Below are 27,609 nucleotides of genomic sequence, written 5' to 3' on the forward strand. Positions count from 1 at the left end.
TTCATTCAAAAAAAAAAAACATTCTCTTGATTGATCTGAATTGATGTAGCTTCAGACAGAGATTATGACAGTGATGCTTATTTTAGCCTCTCACATTTATATACTGATAATTTACTGTTTGCAAAATCTTGAAACCTTTTGATTTGTATTCTTTCTCCACCGTTACTTTATTTACATCCTTCCAAATGTATCTGAAGAGATGTTGTCCTCACTGAATTAGAACAGTAAGATGCTCTCTGTGCACTGCAAAAAAACTGAAGGCTCTGATGCCTACCGAAATATTTTACTTCATCAACTTACAGGTGATGAAAAGTTCCCAGTTGAAATACATGACAGCAAATGTTTAGGTAAGCCTTTTGTTCTATGTCAATGAGTTAAATAGCTTTCCTGACAGACTGAATGACTAACATAAGTATCAAAGAGACACATACAAAACCGTTCCGTAAACTTAATTTATTTACACTCAGACAGAAAGAAACAATATAAAAGTATAATCTCTCATGAAATCTCATCACAAAATGATTGATTTCTGCACGAGTAATTAATCACACAAGGTAAAAACAAAATAATTAGTTGATCATTTTGACCATTAATGAGGTTAACGTGAAGAGACGGAGAGATGGAATGTTCCAGTAATTTTGACTGCCTTTTCCTGGCGTTTGGGAACAATCTTTTCCTTCTCCCCCATTGGCTATGGGGTTTCCTGTTTTCTATTCCCTCATACAAAAATGCCAAGGGCTTTTGGACAAGTAACTGTAAAAATGAGCCATGACAAATACATTTTGCTTGATTGATTGGCTTCACAAAAGTGTGCAGGAGAGGGTTAAAGAGAGCTAGAAAACCGTCTGGACCACACCCCCTGAGGACTGAAGCGGAGAACATTTGGACTATGTCAAGCGTCCCTGAGCCATAGAAATCTGGTGCCTGTCCAACTCTATGAGCCAACACAGGCTCGGACAACACATCTACCCCCGCAAAAAAATCCACTTTGCTCCACTAAACGTGGCTGTTCTTCAGTCAGTCTTTTCCCAGCGAAATCAAATGTACTGAATTTCAGATGTAGAACTATTTCCTGGAGGAGGGTCCTAGGGAGTTTCAGAAGCATTTGTTGAGTTGTATTTAGAGAAAAGAGAAAGAAAAAAACATATTCCAACAATATAAAACCCAGAAGGGACAGATGGGAAACAGAACGTTCTTTGGACATTGTACAATCGTTACACGTCAGAGCTGTAATCTGGTTTCCAGCGTCTTCTTCCAGCGCTCTGATCAGGACTCAGAGACATAGAAGGCAGGCGGAGCCTCCACCCAGACCCTGCAGCAGAAATACCAGGCCGGTCTGGGCCCACAACCCTCCCCCTGACAACGGCCGTTGTATCTCACCAACACCCTCGGCACCCACCACACACTCCTCCTGTTCACTTCACATCTGCCTTTGAAAAATCCTACTGGTTTGGCTTCAAGCAATGTCATGCAGAGGACATATTACAAGTGAACGAATGTAACAACAGAGACACTGTATTTTCAAACAGGCATTTGGGAAAATAATGTGGCGTCAGTAATTTTAATATCCAGAATTCAGGGAGAAAAGGATTACTAGAAGCCAGGAGAACAAGGTTGCAAAGTACAGAGCACCAAACAGCACAGGTCATATCCATAATTCACTGCAGTAACTAGATGTCAGGTGTACATGGAATTCTGAAGCTTGTTTTTAGAAACAGACAAAGCTCAAGACACAAATACATACAAGACTCAAGATATAGATTCACATCTGAAAAGGAATTTAATTGCCTGAAGAGTCAAACATCAGACAGAATATATGCAGCATCTAGCATGATAGGACACCAATCTGCTGCCAGAAAGGCTGTCTTGACCTGGGCCTTTCCCCTCTGTAAACATCAAAGGAATAATGTGCTGTTGGAAAATTAACACACTAGAAATCACCCTTGTATTGTATTTGTCTTGGATGTGCATACAATTACTGCACATGTAACTTCTGTGCTGTGTAGTTGTTCCATTTCAGAGATATATTTTGCTCTATTGTACAGAACACAGTATCCCTATGTTCCTTTAATTCATGTCTGCTATGATTTCAACTGTTTACATGAGATACACACTGTGACAATTCAAAAAACGTCCAAACAAGCATTTTTCAAGTCTTTAATTTTAAAAGGTTAAAACTGAAACAACTCTCTATCTACATTAACAGATAAAGTACAGACTTTTCTTGTCATGGAACAACCTTGAATAGCCTTGGATTTATCTAATATGAACTCAGGGGTGGAAATTTTCAGCCTGTAGAAACAAACATGCCTTTATACTCTACACACCCACATATGTACATACACACAATATATAGGTTGAGTGGTTAGGCCACTGGTTTTGAAGACTGTGGGTTCCAATCCCTGGCAGAATATTTATGTTACGTCTTTGCAGAAATGCAAAAGGTACATTGAGTACATTGCTGTAGTAAATATCCTGCTGCATAAAGGAGTACCTAAATGTAAGAGGGGGTAAGCTGCAGGCACTGTGAGTTCCCCTGCATGAGGAATTCATTAATTAAATAATGAATTAATGAAATAATGTAACATCAAAAAAAGTGCTGAATGCATAGCGTGAGTTCCCCATCTATGATTCATTAATATGTAACATAGATTTTTTTTAAAAAAAATATTCCCTAGTGTGGGATATCTGGAACTCATCCAAAGTCACCCATTGTACAAAGGGAAGGTAATGCTCTCCAGGCAGCCAATCTGCAGATAATCAGAGTCCAGCTGGGTGGAGGAGGGACCAGCCTACAGCCAGCCGCAGGGCAGCAGTCTGTCCTGCCGTCTCTGCGCAGTGCCCAGATCAGATCGAGCGGAGCACCTTCACAGTGGAGCTCACGGAACGGTCAAGAAGACAGGGGCCGAGCTAAACACCTATTTCACCTCTGCTTATCTCTCTCCCTGCGTGACAGCATGCCTGCATACTGTATGTCTGTCAATGCATTCTTGCATATCTCTAACTCTGTGTCTTTGCACCTCTGCAAATATCTGTCTCTATGTCTCTGCGTATCTGCACCTTTGTAAATCTGTATGTTTTTTTCTGCATGTCTGCACATCTGTTTCTGTGCCTCAATCTGGCCCCAAAGATTCCTATTTATTATAAGAAATTACTCTGGTTCACGACGGGAAGATCACAGGCCTCAGGAAAACTAGATTAAGCTCTCTTAGGCTGTCAGATGCACCTTTCCAACAGCAAAGCACCTTTCTCAGAGAACCACCCAGAACTCTGAGCTTTAGAGAAAGATCTCCTGAAGTCCCGGTAAAGAGAAGCTCAGAGATACCTTGACTAGAAAAATCTTCTCTGCAGCTGCTGATATTAAAATAACCTTTTAAAATTACAATAACTCTTTGGTTTCCTGTTTTTGTAAACTGTACTGGTTACCTCAGAAAACAGACTACATGACACAAATGTACCTCCTCTGTTGATGCCAACAGTAAGAATGCCCTTTAACAAGATTGGTTTGTCCTAACAGTAACCAGAGGAATTGCTGACATTAGACAATAATGGTGCTGAAATGTTCCTTGGAGCAGGAACCCTGAGGGTTAATCTGTACTCTACTCCTGCTGGCCTCTAATATCCTAACAGCCTCTCACTGAGAGAGAGAGATAGAGAGAGAGAGAGAGAGAGAGCGACGCTTTATTTTCAGCCCTTTTCTCTACGGAAGGAAGAGACAGTGCAGGAGGAAGAAAGAGAGAGAGAAAACATATCATTTGCATAAAAGCTTTGAGTTGCCTTGAACCAACAAAGCATCAAGTTAAAGTCCCACTCGGAAACGGACACTACAATCAAGAGTTGGCACCTTGTAATTCACACTGATCTGCTGAAGGAGAAAATGGCAGCCCGAGGCTCGCTGCCGAGCGAGGAGCTTTTATCCATCCAATCAAGCCCCAGCCTCAGCACACCTCACACCCTCGACAGAAGAAGACACGTCCGTTACACTTCTCTGACACTCCACTTCACTTCTTTTAAGAAATATTTCCCTCTCTCTGTTCATCACCATGGCTGTTTGGTCTTTTGAGGGGTAAAGACAACGAGAGGGAGAGGGAAAATCAGAGAGGATTGAGGGAGACAGAGAAAAGGAGAAGCTGCTAGTCAGAGAAAAAGAGGGGTGGGAGAGAGAGAGAGAGAAAGACAGTAAGAGCAAGAAAGAAAGAACAGGGAGAGAGAACGAGAAAGGCGGGCAAAAGGCGCGATACACAAGCAATTACAGAGGAAAACTCCTGTCTTCTGGGGGAAATGACTGATGCTCCCTCCTCAAAAAGGGGCTCTCTCACAATGCCCTGCCCATGACACAGGCACGGCCAGGGAGGAGGAGGGCATTACAACAGGCTTGTACAGGCACGGTAATTACAGCAAAGCCGTCCGCCTAACTCCCTGAGGGAGGAAAACTGTACAAATTCACAATTGGAGGAGAACTGGACACAGGAGCAGGAAATAAAATACATTTTACCCCTTAGGGCTGTTTTGAAAATACACACAAGCGCGTGCAGACACACGCGCACACATACATCCACACCTACTTACATGTGAACGCGCACACACATGCCCTTAATAAAAAATGTTTAATGGCATTGCAGCATGAATAGGCGCGACTCGATTACTCTGACGTTTAATTTAATGAGACCGAAGCCTCCAGACTAACTTCTCTTAATTGCGCTTTCCTTTATAACTCAAGATATATGTGGCAATATAAATTGCTCTGAAAAAAAAAAGCCAGGCTCCTCGTCCTTACAACAGCATGCTGTGGGATTGCAAAAAGCCTTTCCTTCGACCCTCTGTTCATTTCTGACGCACTGTGTGACCGCCTGCACTGATGGACAATGATAAAACATGCTGATTTATGCTGAGAGCACAATCTTCAATGTGATTATGCGCAAAGATTGCATACAGGGGGTCCATGAAAAATCACCACCACTCTGTCTTTTTATGACATTACCACTGCTCTTCACCTTCTGTGTATGTATGATCGCACGCATGTATGCAGCATTATTCTGGCCTTGTGCTCAGTCATACAAGGCTGCTGCAGCCATTATCTGTCAGGTTATGATACATTACGCACACACGCTAAGCGCAGAAAGAGACACACTTAACACTTGCACTGTGTCTTTCCTGACAACACAATGCAGCTGATAGTCAAGCTTTAACAGGGCAGGAAACAAGCAGTGTTCTGTGGTGTCTTGTGAAACTCTGCATCAAACTAGTTTTGACATTGTGCCTTGATCGTAAGATGAGGCAGAGGCACTGTGGGAAAGTAATCGATGTGGGCGGCTGATTGAAACAAAACCTGTCACTGGTGTTAATGAGATTTACACACACACACACAGATGTACACACAAGCGTGCACATGCACATACACATGCCCACTCACACACACACACGCTCACTCACTCACAAAAGACACACTCTCATGCATGTACACATGCACTCATAAGCACAAAGTCATTCGCTCGCATGTACATGCACAAAACATAAACAGATGCACCCACACATGCACACACATACATCCTCTGAACACAAGCTAGCCCAGGTCCATCTGCCTAGGAGCAGAATGCTCAGCTGGAAGCCCTTGCCGGGGGTTTGGAGACTGCGTGACTCTGTGCCCCCCTTAATGTGCAAGGCAGAGAGAGCGTTAACAGTCCTACATCAAGTCAAAAGACGGACTGTGGGCCGTTGCCTTGCAGAAATAGAAAAAAAAGAGAGAGTGGAAAAGGCATGCATTTAAATGGGATTTAAGCCACGGCTCCCATTTGTATTCCGCTGGCACTCTGTCTTATGAATATTGGAGCAAGGACGCTTTACGGAAAGAGGAAATAGATAAATCGCTTGTTTTAAACGTGGCACACCTGAGCCACCTCCTTCAAAGCCACAGCTCTCAGTCACTTCCCATACTGTTTCACCTGATTTAATAAGAGCAGGCCAGTCTGTATTCCGCCTCTTCACTATCGCCACCATCATCTTCATCATAACTGCATTACCACTCGTCACCATCTACAATATTACTATCACCATCACCAATATGATCACCACCATCATCATCATTAACAGTATTACAGCATCATCAACAGCATTAAAGCATCACTGTCATTATCATGATCATCATTACCAGCATCATACACACCATTGTCATCTTCCTCATCATCATCCACTGTGCAAGCTATATTTTCATGCAAAATGGCTCCTCCCCTGACTGAGAGGACTTTATCAGCACACTGGGTCATCCAAAGCTCTGACAGTCTGCAGCTGTCTGTCAACAACAGACTTCACAACATAACTTCCTGTTATGATGTGACAAAACAGGAAGTCAGGTTGTCTCCGCTGTTTGCTTGCCAATGTGGCCTCTCACCTCTACGTCCTCCTCCTCATCATCATCATCATCATCATCTCAACCAGCTTGCTGTTGACACAGCGTGTACGATGTGCACAGGCAAGTTCATATCAGCACCAATGGTGAGCAAGTTTGGCTTTATTTTTAGAGCACAGGTAACGGTCAATAAGAAGACATTTAAATCTATATATCTTCAGCGCCTTTAAAATAAACAAAAACAGCACAAGAGAGAAAATTCAAAAACACTGACCCCACCTGCAGTTAAAAAATAATAAAGGAAAAAACTGCCCCCTGACCTTACTTTCCCAACTTCCTCCAGCACACCTGCCCTGTAGGAGGGGCCTCATCTCTGACAGCCTGCCGTGGGGATGGGGCAGCGTAACCGATAGGGAGAGTAACCAGTGAGGGCTTACCTTAGCCATCTGCGCCTGCACTCCATTGGCCTTGAGTGACGCCACAGCCTTCTGAGCTGCTGCGGGGCTGTCGAAATCAACAAAGCCATAACCTGCCCAGACAGACAGAGAGAAAGACAGAGAGACAGACAGGGAGGATAAACAGAAATGCACTTTAACATCAATCCGTGTCACAGCAATAGGGTGCATTATGTAGTTTTGTGACAATTTTAACAACAGTGTTGCTGGCTGATGCCTCCCCTGCTCAATAAGATCAGTGACTCAGATGGACAAGTGAGGTGACACTAGATGATGTGTTGCTATTCTGTCTCGGTGGCTCAATTACCTGCTTTCTGAAGTTGTCAGAAGCCACAGGGACTAGAATTCTTTTGCGTCACCAGCAAACCAGGAATGTCAAAGTCATTATTTGAACAGTGATGAAAATCACTTGAGATTTCAGGCACAAATCAGCTGCAAACCAAAGGGTACCAAGACTGTCAAGACTGTCTCAGTCACAGAGCCTATCTCACTGAAAGCCAACCCGCTGTAACTCGGTATTTACATATTTCTTCTTTTGGCTCCGCAACAATCACTTCCCGCAAACTAACGCAAAATGCTTTCTCACACTTCCTGGAGCACTGCAGTGATGTCTACCACAATGCCTCAGTGAGGTAATCGGAATGTCACGTCTAGGTTCACAACCTGACCCTGCCTGAGAAATAACACCGGTGCCACTCATCTTTGCTGTGGCAAAACACCCGTGCGGCAGGGAAGCGGGTAACTGACACAAAGCCATTCTGGTGGTTTGTTCTTCCCTCCGTGCAATGAGCCCTTCAAAGGTTAACAGCGTGTGAACATCTTTTCTTGTGGAAATCCATCACTGGTGAAAAGTTCAGCACTACGCCCTGCTGATTTACGGGTTATTGTCATCCTCTCCTTCCCCCAGAATACATCACTCCGAGGTCAGATTAGTGTTAATTAAAAAATTTGTGCTGGATTAAAAACAGTCAAACATGCCCGGGGATCCACTGATTCAGAAGTAATGTGTAATAAAAAGAGGATAATGCGCGAATGAGTGTTGTGGGTGAGATTCTGCCCGGAAATTAGCTTGGTTATATTCCATGAACGCGCAGTGCCCAAAGCACCCAATGTGGCCAGCCGCCACCTCTGAGACACTGGCAACAAAACGCGGACTACAATGGCTGAGCCAACAAGAGTTAGGATGGCAACTCTTTCCATCTTCCATTGGAAAACCAGAAACATTTACTTGTTCTAGAGAGTTCTAGAAGCTGAAATTACTTCAAGCTTCTGTTGCATATGGGATGGGTGTGCCAGACTCTACCTCTTCCCACATCCTCTGTGAATGTAACCCTGGTGTTGTAGTTTCCTCATCTTGCAATGCTTTGATCGCGCTGTCACTGGTTTATATTTTGTTTGTGTCATTCTGGTTATATTTTGTTGTCACCATTGGTATTACCAAGAATATCTTCAATAACATGCTGGAAGAAAAAAGACCTCAGAAACACTTCCAGTTGTTCAAGCAGTATCTACATTTTTAAACCATCTCAGAATGAATGTAACAAAAACCAGTTCCAAAAGAGCTCCACCCATATACATAATATCTGAGCATTTCCCAAAAGCCAGAGCACAACCCCAAAAATAACCAAGACATGTGGATGCCATTCACTTGCACTGACCAAGTGACAAAGGGACATGTTTTAGGGATTAATGATGACTAATGGTGCGCTTTCTAAAAGTGCATGTCCATATAAAGTGTCACTAAGACAGACACACACACGCACACACATACACACACACACACACACACACACACACACACACACACACAGCCACACTGCCTCAGTATGTCAGTTTTAATTATTTCCTTGTGAACAGGACAATGACATTTTGGAATTTCAACATGATTCATCTTTTTTTAAACTTAATATGCTTCCCTTTGCTCCCATCTCTCAGAGCTGTTTAATCTGACAGGGGCTATGGGGGACTGTGGGGGGCTGTGGGGAGCTGTTGGGGGGGGGGGGGGGGGCATGATGTCTGTCGAAACAGTGGATGTGCTGGAAGTCAAGGCCACAGTCTGCTCAAATTTCACTCCTTTCCAATTTCACACACAATAAGAGAGGGTCGGTGATAAATGTAATAAAAATGAACAGTTCCATTCATGGGAATTTATATTTCAAAACCTGCTATAAAAATTCACAAATTCAAGGACACCTTGATTGTTGCTTCACAACATACTATTGATTAGGCACAAATTAGATCCAATCTGATAATTGACTACCCTGTCCAACCAAACACTGTCCATGAGTCCACACCCCCTCCTAGCTACCTGTGACATATACAAATGATTAGACTGCAAGGGACCAGCTCCATTCCATACCTTAGCCCAATCACAGGGGGGTCTGGCCCTACAGGGGGGCCTGATTTGTGTGCCGTCAAAGCCCAAAGCTGAGAGAACTTAACTATCTCTAGCCCCAGAGGTCTCATTTTCACATACATATATGCCCACACACCCACACCCAACAACAAGAGTCAGTACGTGTGGTAGTGTGTGTGGAAGGAGCCAAAGTAAGAGAGAGCAAGGAGAGGGGGAGAGAGAGAGAGAGAAAGACGGAGAGAGAGTGACTTGCTGAAGGAGTGCCTGGGAGGCAGGGCATCTAACATTTCTGAGTACGAAGGATTTTAGAAACAGCAAGTAAATTTGCCATATCGTATATAAAGCTGACAGTTAGCCACCATGGAGAGACACATTTGATGGAATAAGTAATACCTGTTGTATCAATTAACAGTTACCACCACTGCCAAAAAACAACTATCAAGGAAAACGAAGTTAGGTCCAATATGGCACATTAGACTATAGAGTGAGCACAAAGTTTGTGATTATTCATGCTCCCACTTGATTTAGAACAGTGACCACACAGTTGAATGAGAACTGCCATGGTAACTGAACTGTGCTTATTGGATGGGTGGAATGGAAAAAAGTGACTGAGTACAGTAGGAAAATGAGAGAGAGGGAGAGTGAAATAGAGACAGGGGGAGAGACTCACCTAAATTAGGTCAGTTTTTGAGTAAGCACAGGTATGCCTTACCAACCGGAGACACAATGTAGGGTTTACAGTGTGGAGGTGAGGCCACAAAGCAACACTCAAAGCATTTACTAAGTGAGCCAGCAGTCAGCTACAGTTAGTACAGCCTGGCTGCCTGTGTGTGTGTGTGTGTGTGTGTGTGAGAGAGAGAAAGGGAGAAAGCGTGTGTGTGCACATTAGTCTTCACTCTCGGAGTGCAGTTAGCCTGGCCAGTGGCATGTGCACATTAGTCTTCATTCTTCAAGCACGGTTATCAGAGCGCACCAGAGCAGGGCCTCGTGAGGTATAAATGACCAAAGTCACACCAGGCCATCTGCTTACAAAGGGCCATAGCGTGCAATGTGACCAACCTGTCCCTGCTTAGGTTTATTCTACCAAAGGGCAGATCTACTCAACAGTTACGCAATCCAGCAGGCTTCCCATTCTCACAGAGCTACAGAACCAAGTGTATTTGTTCAATCAATACAATTATTTAAGTAAATAAAGTCATCTATGTGCCTGGCTGCAATGACAGCCTTAAAACACAGTGGACGTACAGGACAAGGTGTGCAGTATCCAATCAATATAAAATTATACCATTCCAGATTTACTAAAGATAGAAACACTAAGACAAGACACGTACTGTAGAGTTTTGGCCAGATATGCATGTTTATCATTACTGGGATGCTACAGGTAATTCCAGAGGAAATTCTGTTTTAGATGTATATGAATAGACATAAGAGACAAGGAGTAAACACATGGATTGTTCACTCCTTGATATTTACAAACGTTTCCGCAAAATTCTGGGGAAATTTACGCAAACTCATCCCGTGTGGGTTCAATAAAGTCAGACAAGAGAGCTTCGGGGAGGTCTGAGCTTCAGAAGACACGGTCTGAGTTTCCGAAGAAATCTCGAAAACGTTTTCATTTGAAGGGAGAGCTTCACAAGAAATCCCGAGAAGGTCTTAACATGACAACGGCGGGGATGGAAGGGAAGTGCCACGTCGGACTCTCCTGCGTTCAGGCACCGCCGCCTGAGGCAGGCCAGCCACACACACACGCGCGCTCACACGGACGCCTCCCGCTGCCACGGAGCACCGAGGTACGAGACGGAGATCCGCCGCGTGGCGGCTGAGATAAGGCCGGCGTTGGCAGCTGGGACGACGCCGCTATCAAAGCCCAGGTTAATTGAGTGCAGCTTTAATATCTAAATCCCACGCAACGTCCGGGGAGGATGCAGAGATCAGCCGATTACCCAGCTGTGCCCGGCGTGAGCGTCTTCATCACGGCCTCATCGCTTCTACATCTGCCCACAGGTTTAATCTCAAATTCTCCACGATGATCACCATGCGTGTTTAATTGGTGTGCTTTGTCTTCTGACCTGTATGTGTGTGTGCATACACACATATATACCTATATGCATAAGACATACAGTACATACATACAAACACACACAATAAATAGCACTATTCCAGATAGTGGAGTCTTTAGTGTTCTCCTTTTGTATTATGTACCATCAAACTTTTTACAGTTTTCACCACAGCAGTTTGAGGGTCTTTGACAGACAGGAGGCCCCGTCTCCTCCATTTTCAGTGCCTCTGCATTCCTGTGAAATTAATGGCACTCTGAGCCTTCCAAAAACTGCCCCGGTTTCAGAGAAACAACACAACTACTCTTTGTATTCCGGCCAACTTGTATGTTTTGCTCTGTGTTCGGGATTAACGGAACCCAGGCGCTCTCCTCTGGGAGGGGATTGGAGACCATTAAACAGGAGACTGTCAGCTCTGCATTCCTTCCGTCCTCCGTACTTCCTTGTCTTGGAAGTTCCGGTGAAATCCGGTTAATAATAGGAGGCGTGAGAGCGATGACTCTTCTGAGTTTGGCCACACCTCTTCATGAATATTCACAGGAATACAGCAAATGAGAATGCTTTTACAAATAGCAGAGACAGGATTTCTCATGTTAACCACAGAATCAGATCAGTACATGTAAAATCTATGGTAGAACAGAAGCAGATTGCGAGAAACTTAGCAAGTCGAGTGAAAAGTAAGTGGGAAAATATTTGGACACCCGTTCAGAGAATGTTGATTAAAAATGGAATGGATGAGTCCATATGATGTGAAGCTTGTAAAAGTGTTATATGAAGCACTGGCCAGAGACAGATGTAGACATGACTAACTGTGTGTATGTGTATGCAGTGGGTGGGAGGCATGTAAGGAAGTTCTAGCTGCACCAGGATTGAGAGCACCCCTACCGTCTCTGTTTATAGAGAGTTTTGATTGAATCATACATAATTCTCTCCATAAGGAGGTCTCATGTAAAAGGTTCATGGTTTGGAGAACTATAATATAATATAATAGTGCGTGTATAATTCATTTGCTCTAAGACCTTAATGTGGGTAAGCCTACATATCTTACTTTTTTACGTATTGTCTATTTATTAGGCTGGATGCTTACTGAAGCATTTCAGTTTATGTGCCCTGCTAAACCTGCAGTGTCCTGTCAGGGATTCAAACCTGCAACCTACTGGTTAGGACAGCAGATTCCTAACCACTACACACTGCACGGTCTGGTAACCTCAAATACAGTAAGTGGAGACGGATTAAACACAGCCAAGATCATCTTTTGTTTACGTATCAAGCAGGTTATCTGTCCAAAAGGAGGTCTGTGTACACACAGAAATGTCTGGAAAATGAGCACAAGACTGATATTCATCTTTAATTTGAAGAACGCACCTGTATTTGTCATCCACAGATAATTATTCACCCCTTTCCAATCCCTCCCTCTCTCCACTTGTACTCCTCTCATCCTCCCCTCTCTCTTCCCCTCTCCCTCACACTCTTCCATGGAGACTGAATAGACATTCATCAGACTCTGAATCTTATAGTGTCACTCCTGTTTTTTCTTGTCAATTGACTTTCCCTTTACAAATGTTAAAGAGTATATTAAAAGAGTTAGATACGGTAATTGAAGAGCATTAATTCATGTACTTATTTAACGGTACATAAAAAGTATGCTGCAATTCCCCAAACAGACTGAGAAGGATCAATCTTAATGCCTGAAGGAAAGACTGGGTGTTGCTTTGCTATACTAAAGGGAAACCACACTGTGAATTGATTGGCATTTCCCCTGCTTCCACATATACACAGCCTTTAGTTAAAAATCTCTTTCACAACAACTTTTCAAAAGGGCTTCAATTTTGGGATCTTTGGGTAATGTCGAGTCCCAGAAGACATGCTTTTTTAACACTGTTTTAGACAGACACAGAATGCTTCTCTCTCTCTCTCTCCCTCTCTCCCTCTCTCTCTCCCTCCCTCCCTCCCTCTCTCTCTCTCTCCCTCCCTCCCTCCCTCCCTCCCTCTCTCTCTCTCTCCCTCCCTCCCTCCCTCCCTCCCTCTCTCTCTCTCTCTCTCTCTCTCTCTCTCTCTCCCTCTCTCTCTCCCTCTCTCTCTCTCTCTCTCTCTCCCTCTCTCTCTCCCTCCCTCTCTCTCCCTCTTTCAAGGTTTCCTAGGATATTTTAACAGAATGCTGTCAATCTGATCATTGACATGTTCCAAGAATATTCAAAGATTCAAAAATTATGTGGCAGATTTCAAAATTCACACTAACAAAATGTAAGACTAAAAAAATGAAAAGCTAACAAAGGACTACTTGTTTTCTGGAGTGTGGAATTTTCTTAAAGTCTGTAGTTCTTCCAGAACTCCACCACATAAATGGTAGAATTATGTAAAGGGAACCAAAAAGCATTTAGGCCAAATGGCTGGTGATTTTGATCTATGATAAACAGTACATCTTGCGACAAGGTTTGAAAAATGGTGCAAACATTAGTTGGATGAGTGAACACACTGACACTAACATTCACACAAAAAATCAGAATCAGAAATCAGAAAATGAAACAGTGCAAGAGTAATGTTAACTTTATTGGGCAGGGATAGGTATGGCTAAGTCCTCAGAGTGATGTCAACTAGTGACAGTATACTGTAAATGGGACAGTATATTTACCAAACAGGGAGCAGCCTAGGCCATAGACCAATGACAATAGTTTTACACACATTTACAGACTATGAACAGCTAGTGTCTCAAATCTGCGTAAAATGCTGCTAAGAGTCATATGAGGAAGCACAAGAATAAAACAGAAGGATCAGAACAGTCACTGTGGCCTGTGAGCTAAATTACTGCTGACAACAAAAGTGGGAAACAACAACAAAAACAATAGCATTTGCAGAGCTTTACCTTCATTTGCAAATATGATGATGCTTGACCTCTAACCTTTTGCCAGACAGGGAGAGCCACTGGTCTCACAACCTTTTGGACAGGGGAAATTTTATCACAGCCCATCCCCACAAAAATATTAGCATATCTGCCACAGAATGCCACATGACATCCCACAGGCATGGTTAGGCGAGAGAGCACCATAGCAGTGTGTGTGTGTGTGTGTGTGTGTTTGGCATGGGGGGGGGGGGTGCGACGCTAAATCTGTACTGTGGCAATCTGGGAAGGATACCGATGGAACCCAGACTGGTTTGGATCTGAGCCCCAGGAGAGGATACTTCCTTACAGCTGCGGCAGCTGCCCTCCCACCCCGCTTCATGTTGAGCTGCGACTGGTGATAAATAAAACAAGGTTTTGGGATGTGTCCTTGTGGCCGGCGTCCACCAAACCAGCAGTCATCGTTTGTAAACTGAGGGGAATAAAAATATCTTGGGGCGAGGAACATCTGTGCAGCATATTTCTGACGTCATGCTGAAGGATGTTGTCCTGGGGGTGGGTGTGCTCGGACCACACCAGTCAAAGCTACGAATGCTGGACTGTGAAACACGCTCAGCAAGCTGGAGAAAGAGACTGGGCTTCTACTGTAGCACACATACAAATGTGCATACACAAACACACATGTTCACACACATATGCACGCTTATACCAGCACAAGCACAAACAAATGTGCACTGCGTGCACACACACATGCGCACACACAGGCGCACGAACACAAATGATGGCCAATTTTCAATCCATGCAGTGAATTCCAATTAATCTCCCGAGTTGACTAAATTGAAACGGAACTGACCCCCCCTCTGACAGACACACAAGTGCAGACATATATACACATCAAAACAGAAAAAACACACAAACATAATAATACACAACGAAAAAAGAGAAACAATTTCTACGTTTGTAATCTGCATGTTAATGGAGTCAATCTGATGTAATGGATTTGCTTATTTTTCCAATTTCCAATCCTCTTCAAGAAAACATTTCCCTTTCTTTTATTTGGCTTAACATTATTTCACAGAATGCAGGACAGCAGCAGACAAGGAGTTTAGTGAGCACAATCAGGATTTTCTGAAGTAGACCAATTCCTTTACAACTTAGAAGCTTAACTCACAAATCCCCTTTTTCCCAGGGCTGGTGGCACACTGTTTGAATGTGATGTTTGCATTGATAAAAGTGCCCTTTGTTTTGATCTTTGTAAGGGCACAATGCGGGACTGCTGGACTTTGGGGGGTATTATGGGGAGGGGGGGGGTTGTGAGACAAAGGAGGGCGAATGCCTGATGGGGCTGTGTTTGATCTTCAGATCGTGCTCTCCCTGCTCTCCCAAAAATCTATAACCTCTGTCCAGAAGTTGGTGAAACTGTCACAGCCCTGACCTAGAGGCCCTTCAACCAGGAGCTGTCAGAGTGACGAGTGCTATCTGCACTGACTGGGCAGCTTAAACAGAGGGAATCAAGTCTCTGCTCTGAGGCATGACTGCACTTGGTGCTCAATACGCAGCTGCTATTCGTGAGCTTTAATACACAACCTTGACGTGTCTGGGTGAATTGTTTAAAGTGCACTTGTGGGAGAGCTAAAGAGTGTTAAATACCAGTCCAGTGCTTTTCCGCTGCTTCCCTGAGAGCTACATTGGAGCCGCTAAGTTACTGCAGAGAGCCGTGTTGGTGGCAGGGACACAATGCAAGCTCTATCTTGGACATGGAATTGGAACTTTCATAAGTTTTCTGGCATGAAGCAGCTTGCTGTACTACTATTCCCCTTGGACAAGACACCAGCCTGTCACGTGACATATAATGTACCTCTGTGAAGGCTGAACGCCAATCATATAGGGGATGGGCAGTGTTTGTGGAGTGTCTGGCACGACTCAGCTGGACATGGAACCCACACCCTTCCGGCATTAAGGCGTAGACTATGACCACAACACACCACATGCAGAAACTCAACAGACCAAAACAAAATGAAACGTGATGTGTCCAGATTTCACCAAGCAGAATGCCAAAGAATGTACATCTCCAGCATTTTCCTTTGTGCAGTGAAGGCCAGAAAAAAAAAACACTAAATTCCAAACTTTGTGGCCAAAATAAGACGTCAATATAACAGCTTGTTCCAAACCAAATCTTACTGAGTTGTGAATAAGATGAATTAGGCTATATAATAGGAATAGTTTTCTATAGAAGCCCACACAGAGCTGTTTTACAAGAGCTTCTATTTATATTCTGTTTAAGTTTTTGACATATGCCTTATTTCATATTGTACTACAGAACCTTATAATATAGAATATGCCAGCTTGTCAGTAACACCGAAAGGATAAAACATCCTCCCTGCTCTAAAGTGGCCATTTCCACTGTTATGGTGGCTGGGGGACTGATACGTCTCCCTGTCGACTGATACCCCCAGACAATGAATCAGTGAAAGCCTATCCAGAATTGCGTGATGTTTTTCAATCTCCAAAAAAGAAAAAAAAAAATGAGAAGAACATAAAAAAAGCCTGCGGGCGGGGCTTCCTGGACACAGGCCCTGTTCTGTTCTTCAGGTCGTTGAACTTTCAAGTTGCTGTGTGGAACAACCACAGAGCCAGCAAGCTGGAAGCTGGGGGCTGTGCACCGGTCAACAGGAAGTGGACGGGGACAAAAGGTCTAAGTTTAGGAATGCACAGAGCGAGTGCTATTTATGATGCTCCGCCCAGTTAAACAGGATTTTGGGGAAGGGCCAGCTTGGAACTCTGGAGTGACTTGGCATGCTGGAGAAGGAGAAGGGGAAGGGGAACGGATGGGGAGTGGGGGCGGGTGACGGTGTTTAAAACTGTACGGCACAGAGTAAGCCGGAAATGCAATAAAATCTAAGAGGACAAAAAAAAAGAAAGGAAATAAAATAAAATAAAACTTCTGCATTAGTGCTGGAGTGCCAATTAATTTTTTGCTGGAGGTCGTCCAGTCAAAGTAATGATCACTTTCAAGGCTGGATAATTAAAATGGTAAACACTAACAAAAACTGACTCCGTTTGGGAACATGAGCCCTCTCCTGTGAAGAGGGCCCTCTCACTGGAACCCATTTTTGGGAAATGTGATTTGGACGCAGTTCGCCCGTTGGCTGTGCTTCACTTGTGAATCTCATCAACACACAATTCGTTCTTGAAAGGGCGCAGGGAGAGCTGGAGAGAGACTCTTAATTGCACCGGCGAGTTGTACGACACAGACAAATATTTTTATCTATCGCCTGTAATGAGAAACCGATAATTGAAAAACACAGCCATCTCTTTTTCTCTCTCCCCCTCTCACTCAAACACACAAGAAAGAAGTGCAGTGCAGTGTGGGATCATTAATCAGTGCTGTTTTATGTAATACTGTACATCTTTAAGGGGAGAAAAAAGTGTTAAACCTGCTACTTAATGAATGCACATCTTATCAAATTTGCATACACATATATGCTTCACTTACAGTAAGACAGCTGTGTGATCAATCATAGAAAATTCACTGAACCAATGCCTGACAACCATACTGTAATCCAAAATTCCAATTCATTTATTTGCAGACATATAAAAGAGATTGAACAGTATGATGTCACAGGAGATGCCAGGGGAGTTAGTGATGGCACTGCAACCAGACGCAACTTTTCATCTTTTGACTTCACATACAGGAGACCGACAGAGACAGGAAGGAGACAGGGAGAGATGGCCAGGAGATGCAGGAGGCATACTTAAAGACACGAGGGAGACAGCAAGGGTGAGAGACAAAGACGCAGAGACACAGAGATGGACAGAGAGAGGGGAGAAAAAGACAGAGAAAGACAGAAATGGAAAGACCGAAAGCAGACAGAAGGGGGGTACAGAGGGAGAGAGAGAGAGAGAGAGAGAGAGAGAGAGAGAGAGAGAGAGAGAGAGAGAAAGTGAGAAAAAGATGAAGACAGAGAAATGAAGAGAATGACATAAAGAGAAAGGTAGGCAAGAGTACCAGAATACTGTAAATCACAGTGGGGGAGCTGCAGTTGTACCCTTAAGCCACTTAACCTGAATGAATTCACTAAAGATGCAGAGCTGTGCCTGGCCAGCATATACGATTTAAGCTATGCAAGCTGTCCAGGATAAGGGCACCGCTAGGCTAATACAGGATGGAATGAACTGCAAAGACAGTTCATGAAGAAGATGCAGTCAGTGCCACAACCTCCAACGCAACTCCAACCAACCTTTTAAACAAACCAAGACTGAATCAAGACTGATCTTATCTGAAGGACGTGTCTTTACCAATGTCAACGACTTTCCATGTGTCTATACCCATGTCACCAACAGAATCAACCTGACATGAAGGTCACAGTCTCTATATGGCCCTCACTCACTCACAAGTCATCACACTGGAACTGTATATATGCAAGAAAACATGCCAGGCCTATCAAGCAGCTGGGCTACCTCCTTCTTGAAGGTCAGATTTGGTATAGCGAATAAGAAAAACAACAAAAGGACATCCTAAAATTTGCTCAAGTCAGCAAAATAAGGCAAAAAAGTGAGCTGTGTATGAAAAAGGCCTATCTTGTCAACTGGTCCATTTTTCCCCATCTAATCTCCACAGCTCCCACAATTCCTGGCAGCGAGCCGATCTTGGTGGTGAGCCTCCGCAGCGGAGTTATCTGGGAGCACAGGAAATGGAAGTCCTTTAAACACTAGAGCCATCTCCTCTGCCTCCCAGAGCCCCATTCAGGAAAAATGCCTCCTCACTAAGCTGTGCTTTACATCAGATTCCTGTGGCGCTGTTTTTAATAGTCATCATGAGCATTCGCCTGGAAATGAGCGGTTTGGTCTGCCCATCTACTTAAGTATAGGAAACCCATGTCTAGCTTGCTTGCCTCTCAAATGCACACGCTCATAAATACACGCAAAGACACACATATAAACTCACACATGCATGCACATATACAAACACACACATACACACACATTCACATAAAGACACACATGTCGGGGGACACATGCATACACAAACGTACACATAAACGCATACGTAAACATATACATACAAACACGCACATTTTCCTAGAGACACACATAAACACACATGCATGCGCACACACACACACAAGGAACAGTTCCTCCTCACTCACTCATTCACTCACTGACTCACTCACTTCCTCACTCACTCACACAAAACAGAGCTTTCTTTCTGTGCCTGCCTTGCTTGACAGCCTTTAAGCTTTACAGCTTCCTGTTCTCATTCTTCTCCCACAGATAGGCATTACTCATTGGCGTGATGGAAAGTCTCATTCGCCCTGGGCCTGATCCGGCTGAATCGCGATCGCTGCCGGAGGGCAGGCGCCCAGTGATGGCTGTGAATTGATGGGCCTGATGCTGGAGGCGGCTGCGGGACCTAAGTGTCTACAGGCGGGGAGGCAGACAGATGGACCGGCCCGCACACAGCCGCTGTTCTCTGTGTGTATCTGCGTGTGCTTATTTGTGAGTGTGGGCGCGTGTCTATTTACGTGTGCTTGTCTCTGAGTGTGTATGCTTTTGTGAGCTGATGTGTGGTGTCTGCATCTGTGCATATGAATGTGTGCACGTGTGTTTTGTGGGTGGCTCATCATGTTCTCTTTCAATAGTTTTATCACTCCTAGACAGATATTTTCTCTCTGGCTTTCCTGTTGGTAGGCCCTAAAGCATTCCTCTCTGAACCTCCTTTTGTAGATTATCATGCACTCCTTTCTGATTCTTCTATGGTTGGACCATCATACACATCTCTCTGATCTTCCAATGGGTAGACCATCATGCACCTCGCTTGATACTGGGCCACTCACTGACATGACCATGACTGAGCGGATTCGCTGCATTAACCAGAAAAAGTGAAGTGAGGGCCACCAGCGCTGCATTTGGACTGAAGCCAGACAGAGACACTGGCTGTCTAAATGATACCTAATGACTTAAAGATACACAGGCTTGTCATATTTGACCCCCTTCTTGCATGTGTTGTAGAGTCCCGCTTCAGTGTAAGAAAGAACGGCATGGCTTTCCACACAGCAGCAACAGAACTGGCCGTCACAGAAGCATTCACTCCCAATACTGTCCCATCTACGAGAAAGCTTCTTGCCCTTAAGCAGCTCGCGCTGGGTGTGGAGATGCACAGTAATTTACTCTGGGAGAAAATGGATGCAGGGATTCGTTTTACTTGCTTCTGGCACCTCTGCGCTGCTGCATTCCTGGTGAATGAGGTATGGCAGCGGGATGGGAGAGGAAAGTCCCAGCCTCCCTCTCTCTGTATCTCCCGCATTCACTCACAGCTCCCACACAGCAGCGCCACGCTCAGACCGGCTCTGCAGGCCTGTAGCCGTGTGTGTGGCAGCGTGCTTGTGTGCGTGTCTGTGCTTTTGTGTGTGTGTTTTTCTGCATGCATGTGTTTATATATTTATACGTCTAAGTGAGTGTGTATGTGAATGTGTGTTTGTTCCCACATATGTATATGCACGTATATGTGTGTATGTGTACATACATGTGTTTGCGCATGCATGTGTCTGTGTGTGTGTGTGACTCTGCAAAATAGAGCTACAGAGTGACTGAGTGTACGAGATAGAGAAAAAGACAATGAGAGAGAAAGTGAGGTAGAGGCAACTGAAACGGGAGGACGAAGGGAAGTGGCTCCTTAATACTCTCTGGGTATGGTGGGGCGGGGGGGTTCACAGCAACCAGAGTCCATGGATTTGGAATCTGAAAGTTTTTTTTCCTTTCTTTCTGTGATTGACCCAGTGGGCAACAAAGAGCTGGGAAATTGATTGGGGTAAAGATGGCTTTTTAAGACACTCTGGGAGAGGCTGCACCCCAGAGGAAGATTGGCTCTGAAAGCAATTAAAAGATATTGACAAACCTCTCAGAATGGCTGAGCAGTGAAGCAGACCAAGGCCATGAGCCTGTGTTTAGTTTGGACCTTAGTCACCTCATACCACTGCTTAACTCAACACTTCCTTTAGTATGTCCTGAAAGGTCCTTGAAGCTACATCCACTTCTAGCATTGGTGGCATTTGGGAGTCACAGAAAAGTGATGGTTTTAGTCTGCAGTGTTAAAGTACTGGACAGTATGCTTGCATGCATGTATGAGCCAAAAATCTGCAATCCAACCTGATGAACCACCCTGTTCTTATTGCCTGGAAGGTTCTTCTATTCACAGTGCTACTGACCTGGTATGGTTCAGTGCACAAGTCACTCAGTGCTTTCTGATACATACTATTTACATAGAACTGCCTTTTCCTTGAGGCTGTTCAGACACACATTTCTCACAAAACCAGAGACGTTCTTCCATTAACAGGCTTACTCAGAATGAATTGAAGAGATTAGGCTAGGTGGAATTTTCAGATGTGCACACACATACACAAATATGAACACCTATGCATACGCATACACATATGCATCTATGCATGCACATACACATAAACACACACACACACACACACACACACACACAGCTGACTGTGTCCAGAGCAGGCTTGTTTATTGCCTTGCTTCTCAAAGCGTTTCTTAGAAAGAGACCCGTCGGCTTGCTCATCGATTTGCAGCCCGCCCCGTCCTTCACCCCTGGTCTACTTGGAAATGCTCCTGCATGGCCTGGTCCCTCATGACAGTAGCAGGAGAAGCCAGGAGGCACCAGAGCACACCTCCAACTTGTACTGGGGGTGAGCACTCACGAGGAGACGTCCACAAACACTGAGCACTGACCTTTACACTGATTCGTGTTCTTGTCCAGGATGGCCTTCGTTGACACTATTTTCCCATATCTGCAAAAGAAACACACGCAATCATTTTATTAGCACTTTCCTGCTCTGTTAATGTAAAGGGTGTCTCACAGTAGGGCCCCCTTCAGTTTCATGTGTGTAACTCAGTTTGTGTGAAGTGTGTTTTGTTGGGGGTCACAGTGTGAAGTATGTGTGACACGCGTGTGCATCGTGGTGAAGCCTGTAAGACGCATAACTCGCCACTGTTGAGCGCATTGTGATTGTCCATTTGTCAGAGACGCAGAATCCCTCAGCCTCCAACCAGGCAAAGACGTGATGCTCTACATACACCATGTCATCACACTACAGGATTTCACTCTGTTCTCCCCAGCTGGTATAATACAGGAAAGGAGAGGAGATGAGAACTGAAGAGATTCGGATATTCGGATATCCATTATAAGTTGTTATACCAATCACCTATAAGCACTTAAATATTCTATAAATAGCTTGTGATTATAAATAATCTTGTAACTACTTAAACTCATACAGTACCAGTCAAAAGTTTGGTCACATTTTAGAATAATAGTAAAGACATCAAAACTATGAAACAAGATAAATGGAATTATGCAGTGACCAAAAAAGTGTTATAAACAAACCAAAAATATCTTATATTTTATATTCTTTGAAATAGCCAAAAATATTTTTTGAAAATTCATTTTCTTTGGAAAGAAATTCATAAATAGACATCAACTTCACTATTTATATTTGTCTAAGAAAAAAAAAATCAAGCATTTTAGCATAAGTCTTTAGATCAAAATGTTGTGCATGCCTTGCAATCCATGTTCCCCATTATCTTAATCAGGGGGGTCCAAACTTTTGACTGGTACTGTACATAATAAGATGAAATTAGTAGAGTGATAATTGTTGTTTGCAAGGAAACCACTGTCACATATCTTAGATCAAAACGAGTCTTGCACACTGCAATGGAAAATATTCCCTCTGTTCCTGGTCTCAAGGGACAGGCCCCGTTTCCCACCTCAGCGAGCAACGGGTCCTAAACTGTTCTCTGTCAAAAGTGAAAAGTGAAAAAATGTTGAAATCCCAGTTCTGTCAGATATTGTTTCTGAATGAGACACTGGGGGTGTTTTTTATGTGTGTGGGAACCGCTCTAGGACAAACTCTGAAATGTAATTTTGAAATCTTTTTACGCAATTGTTCGTTCTGCAGTTAAAGTATCCCCACTGCTGCCTAGAGTGCTCCACATGCAATCGACTCTCTTCCGTTCTACTTCACTTTGAAACAGAATCATCTACAAACTCTGTTACAATTAGTAACACATTTTGAGAAGTCAATCCACTGTATTAGTGGACTGCCTGTAGTATTTAGAGGTAAGATTGACTCTACACACAAACATGCAACTGGGAAGGAAGAGGACACTGAAACGTGAAATGGTGTAATTGCACCATTTCTCAGCTGACACTGAAAACCCTATCTGCAGTGGAATGGAGGGCTGTGTTGGGTGGGAGAGTTACTTCTATCACAGGCAGAGAGAAAAGAGTTAAATACAATATCAGGCGTCTGGATTCTGCCATCCTGACAGGAGCTCTGACTTAGCCACGCATGCTATCCTCGTCACAGGACTCCATTTAATTTGGGGTAGATAGATAGAGCTCAGAGATTTATGCAGCCATCACCTGCATATGACTAACCAAACAGCAGACATCTGACCACAAAGCATCACATTGTGTTAATGTAATTTGCAGAATAGGATGTCTGGATGTTCTGTTCTTTCGTGAGCTTCAAAAGTAGGAAGAATCCCGTGTGTGTGTGTGTGTGTGTATGTGTGTGTGCGTGTGCGTGCATCTGTGAGTATACATGCTCACTAAGGGAGGTAATTAAAAAGGACAACGCATTCATGTTTGCTGCGTAGAGCTCTCATTATAAGTTTGTACTCAGTTCTGCTGGGACTTGAAATTAGTTTTTAGGACACAAGCTCAAATCCCTTCTCCTCATTAGCTTTTTAAAGATGGTGCATCAATGCATTCTGTCTTACATCCAGAAACACACATAAAGACCAGGGAGGATACACAAACTTGAGCAGTGATGTAAATGAATTTGCTGTGGTTTTTAATACGACACAATGTGATGGTGACGCATTATATGGGAACATGGACATCTTTGGAATGGCAGAGAAAACCTCTCCAGAATTACCTATAATGCATCACCCGCTGGGCACACCATGTGTTCCAGTTTTTATTAACTACTCTTAAATAATGAAGTCTGATTAAGCTGTTAATTATATATCTGTATTTAACATCTCAACAGCAAACCTGCTATATGTCCCCTGTGAGAGAACTGTGCTGAGGAGGGTGCATTTGTGTTAAACAAAAGATAAAAGTAGCAACATAATTAATCATAATCAAGTAGGTTGGACACCATTTTCTAAGTTAATTAAGGGGCAGAAATGAACTGACATTATATGAATAAATATGTTTACATGTATCTTTTTCTTGGAAAAGTCAAGTTAAACAACATATCTTTCCACAAACCGTTAACAACAGACAACAGTTAAGTGCGGTTCAACCCAGAGGATGATTCAACTAACAGCCAAATGTAAACCAACGGATTAAGAGGTCAGCTGGGATCACAACGCAAATACAGACTGGGTTGAGAAACTACTCTGCAGCGTATTCCTCTCACTCTCTCTCTCTCTCTGTGGTAAAATGCCTTCTCTGCCAGACTTGTGAAATTGACCTTTGTTAACCCTGTGCTCCCCTCTTCCCTTTCTTTGTGTGTACAACAGAAGACTGGATACCATGCATTGTGCTACGAAGACTGGATACCATGCATTGTGCTACGAGCACATCACTGTCTCTGTCATGCCCAGAAAGACCCTCTCAGCTCCTGTCAAATTATGGGTGTTATGGTTGTTTTTTCCAGATCAAGAGGATGATTGCAGTTTTCATTACACGCCACCACAAGAACAGTTAAATGCCAAAAGTGAGCAGACATATATGTTCTGATTCAAATTCCTTTTCCAGCCAGTTTTTTGGGGGGTCAGTATAAAAAATGAGGAACCCCCCCCCTTTCCACCAAAGTGGTAATAAAGCTTCTTATCAATAAGAATCCCCCAGCAGGAGAGATGGCAGATATAGTGCTTCTGTTGGAGTCTGGAGCTGAAGGCTGACATGATTCTTAATTAATGTGTAATGCCAGAACTCCTCCAGGTAAGGGAAAGCATATTACTCTACTTTCACAGGGACAGAGGCGTTTAATAAAGGCAAGATCATTTCCCCTGTCAGGATAAGAAGCTCTTTTTCAGAATATTATACAGCATCAGTCTGTGACACAGGGGAATGAGCCTCCTTCCTAAAGGTTGCAGCCAAAATCTACCCACGGTGAGGAACACAGACCAAAGAAAGTACTCTTTTCATTTGTTTGCTTTTGTGATCTACAGTTCACCTTATTAAAATATGAAAATAAAGACATGAACTAAAAAAACGACAATTATGAGGTACAATGCCAACTGTATTACATGAGATACATACACGTTTAGCAAAAAACATCATGACGCACAAACTCTCGCTGTTGTTGCCAGTGGAAGGACCTGTAAAAGGCAGGCGTCCCCCAGCTGGCAAGCCCACGTCACTGCTGATGACCTTTACTGTGAGGGCAGCTCCATGAGCCGTGAGGCCACATTTATGGCAGAAGCCATTGAACTGAATCCTGATACAGGTTCTAATGGTGTGTGTGTGTGTGTGTGTGTGTGTGTGTGTGTGTGCGCGCGTAAGGAAGATACTCGGATTTATTTCTCCCAAGGGCGTAATGGCTGTACAGAGCTTTGACATTTTGCCCCAAAGTGACCTCCTCAGTCTCAAACACACAAAGCAATTTTTCCAGCCCACATATGCTGGCTTCAACACAGAGCAAGTGTCATATGGTATCTTATCTCCAAATAAGAGACACCTCTGACCACAAACTCTTCACGTGTGTGAGAGGGATTCATTTCACAAACCAACTGAGCATGTGTTACACAGAAGCATGGTTCTTACGCACATGCTTTGGACCTTAGATGTCACAATCATGAAAGGGTAAAATGTAATTAAAAGGGACCATTTTAATGCATTTCACAATCCAAGCAGGGTGGCTTGTTGTTTTTCATGGTCTGTAGAATCGCATGTCTGGACTTTGGTCTGACATTCTTAAAGCTATAAACCACAAGTTCTTTTGAATTGTGTTCTACAATTCAGTCTGCCTACTGAGTTACCAGTAAACAAAGCCAAGCCTGGGGGACACACTGTAGCCACATAAAAGAGACAGCTAAAATAAAACACAATCTCTCTGTCGAAAAGGAAAAAAAAACAGCATGTACAATATGTTTGTGATTGAGAAAACATATGGTAACATGTATAATGCAGAACATTATGTTATTTTCAATGAGGGCATCTGTAAAGTAAACAAAATATTTCAACTAATGACATGACGACTGATGGTATTCCTACTGGTCCACTACAAATATGCACTGGCTATACATACAGCAGGTACTGCTACCGCTACTGTCACCACTACCACTCGCACAACTGATATTTATACTAACACCACTACAAACTACAAATATTATGACAACTGCTTCTAATGTGTACCACTACCAATTCCAATGGTATTACTATGTAGTTGGCCTGTGTTCCGTCTGCACATTAATTTTACTGCTATTGTCCCTACTGTCACTGCTGTTGTCAACTAGTGACATATTAATGTACTGCAATACACTGTCACAGTACTACTACCATGCTGTACTACTAGTATTACTGCTAACTTTACTGTGGCTGGTATTGCTTCTGCTATGCACTGTGTGCTACCTCATAATGAGAGCAGAGCGGGTGCCTGTGCCAGTGTTCATGGAGCACAGGCCCAGACGGATGCATCTGGGGGTGCAGAGGGACACCAAAGCTGAGCGCAGAGACAGCATGCGGGGCTGTCCTGATTCAGCAGGGGTGCGGAGATCCAGCTAAAGAGAGAGCATGCAGGGGACCTGATCTGGCAGGGGTGAGGAGATTCCACAGAAGAGAAAGGAGGGGGGTGAATGGAGTCCCTGTTCACTGCTGGGTGATTGGACCCCTTCCAGCGCTGTTAGCAGCATGGAGCGGAGAGGATGCCAGATTGAGTCCTCCACCCCGTCGTCACGGTGATGGATACAAGTCAGCCGGCACTTCTGGTGTGTTCTAAAACGATGAGAGCTGTCCACTGATCCTCTGAAAAATTTGCTCCATTAAACAAGGAGACCAGGGGGTGGGTGGGTGGGGGCTGGGGAGGTGGGGAGGAGCAGGTGCAAGAGTCTCCCAGGGAATCTGGTAGAGCAATGCCTGTTCAGAGCTCCTCCTAGTTCCCTGGCTTCAGATGGAACCATATGACCCCCACTCACGGCTGAGGGAGGACATTACTGCTGACTCATGGCTGGCACAGTTCCCTGTCCACTATCCAGTCTGTCAGGGGGTAGGGGGATGCCCCATGTGATCAGACTTTAACAGATAAACAGAGGAATTAAATATTTTACATGGAGCTGGAGCAGCATGACATCCAAAAACGCTGCAAGGAGAAACACGGATGAATGATTCAGCAGAACCAGGCGGCACTTCACTGGCAAGTCTAATTTCTAGGCCACTAAAATGACACGAGTGGGATGCTGGAGTGTTGATCATTCTAAACAGACAACAGCCTAATGTGTGGTAGTGTGTAGGACTTGTAGATTTAAGGTGGCAACATCAGCAGGGAGATAAAAACTGAAGAAGCACCTCTATGCCAGCACTGGCAAGGTCA

At 43.9% G+C, this 27,609-nt stretch overlaps 1 protein-coding gene across 2 annotated transcripts in view; it reads right to left on the bottom strand.

Moving 5' to 3' along the window:
- The window catches only part of rbms3 (RNA binding motif, single stranded interacting protein), a 142,096-nt gene that overhangs the window by 103,497 nt on the left and 10,990 nt on the right, over nt 1-27,609 (bottom strand). For both annotated transcript variants that reach the window (XM_036538651.1, XM_036538652.1), the window contains exons 2-3: nt 21,797-21,855; nt 6,784-6,875 (exon numbers count right to left, since the gene is read on the bottom strand). In XM_036538651.1, the coding sequence (XP_036394544.1) occupies nt 6,784-6,875; nt 21,797-21,855 (151 nt within the window). The remainder of the gene's footprint in view (nt 1-6,783; nt 6,876-21,796; nt 21,856-27,609) is intronic.

Source organism: Megalops cyprinoides, chromosome 10 (genome assembly GCF_013368585.1).
Source record: "Megalops cyprinoides isolate fMegCyp1 chromosome 10, fMegCyp1.pri, whole genome shotgun sequence".
In the NCBI taxonomy this organism is placed as follows: domain Eukaryota; kingdom Metazoa; phylum Chordata; class Actinopteri; order Elopiformes; family Megalopidae; genus Megalops; species Megalops cyprinoides.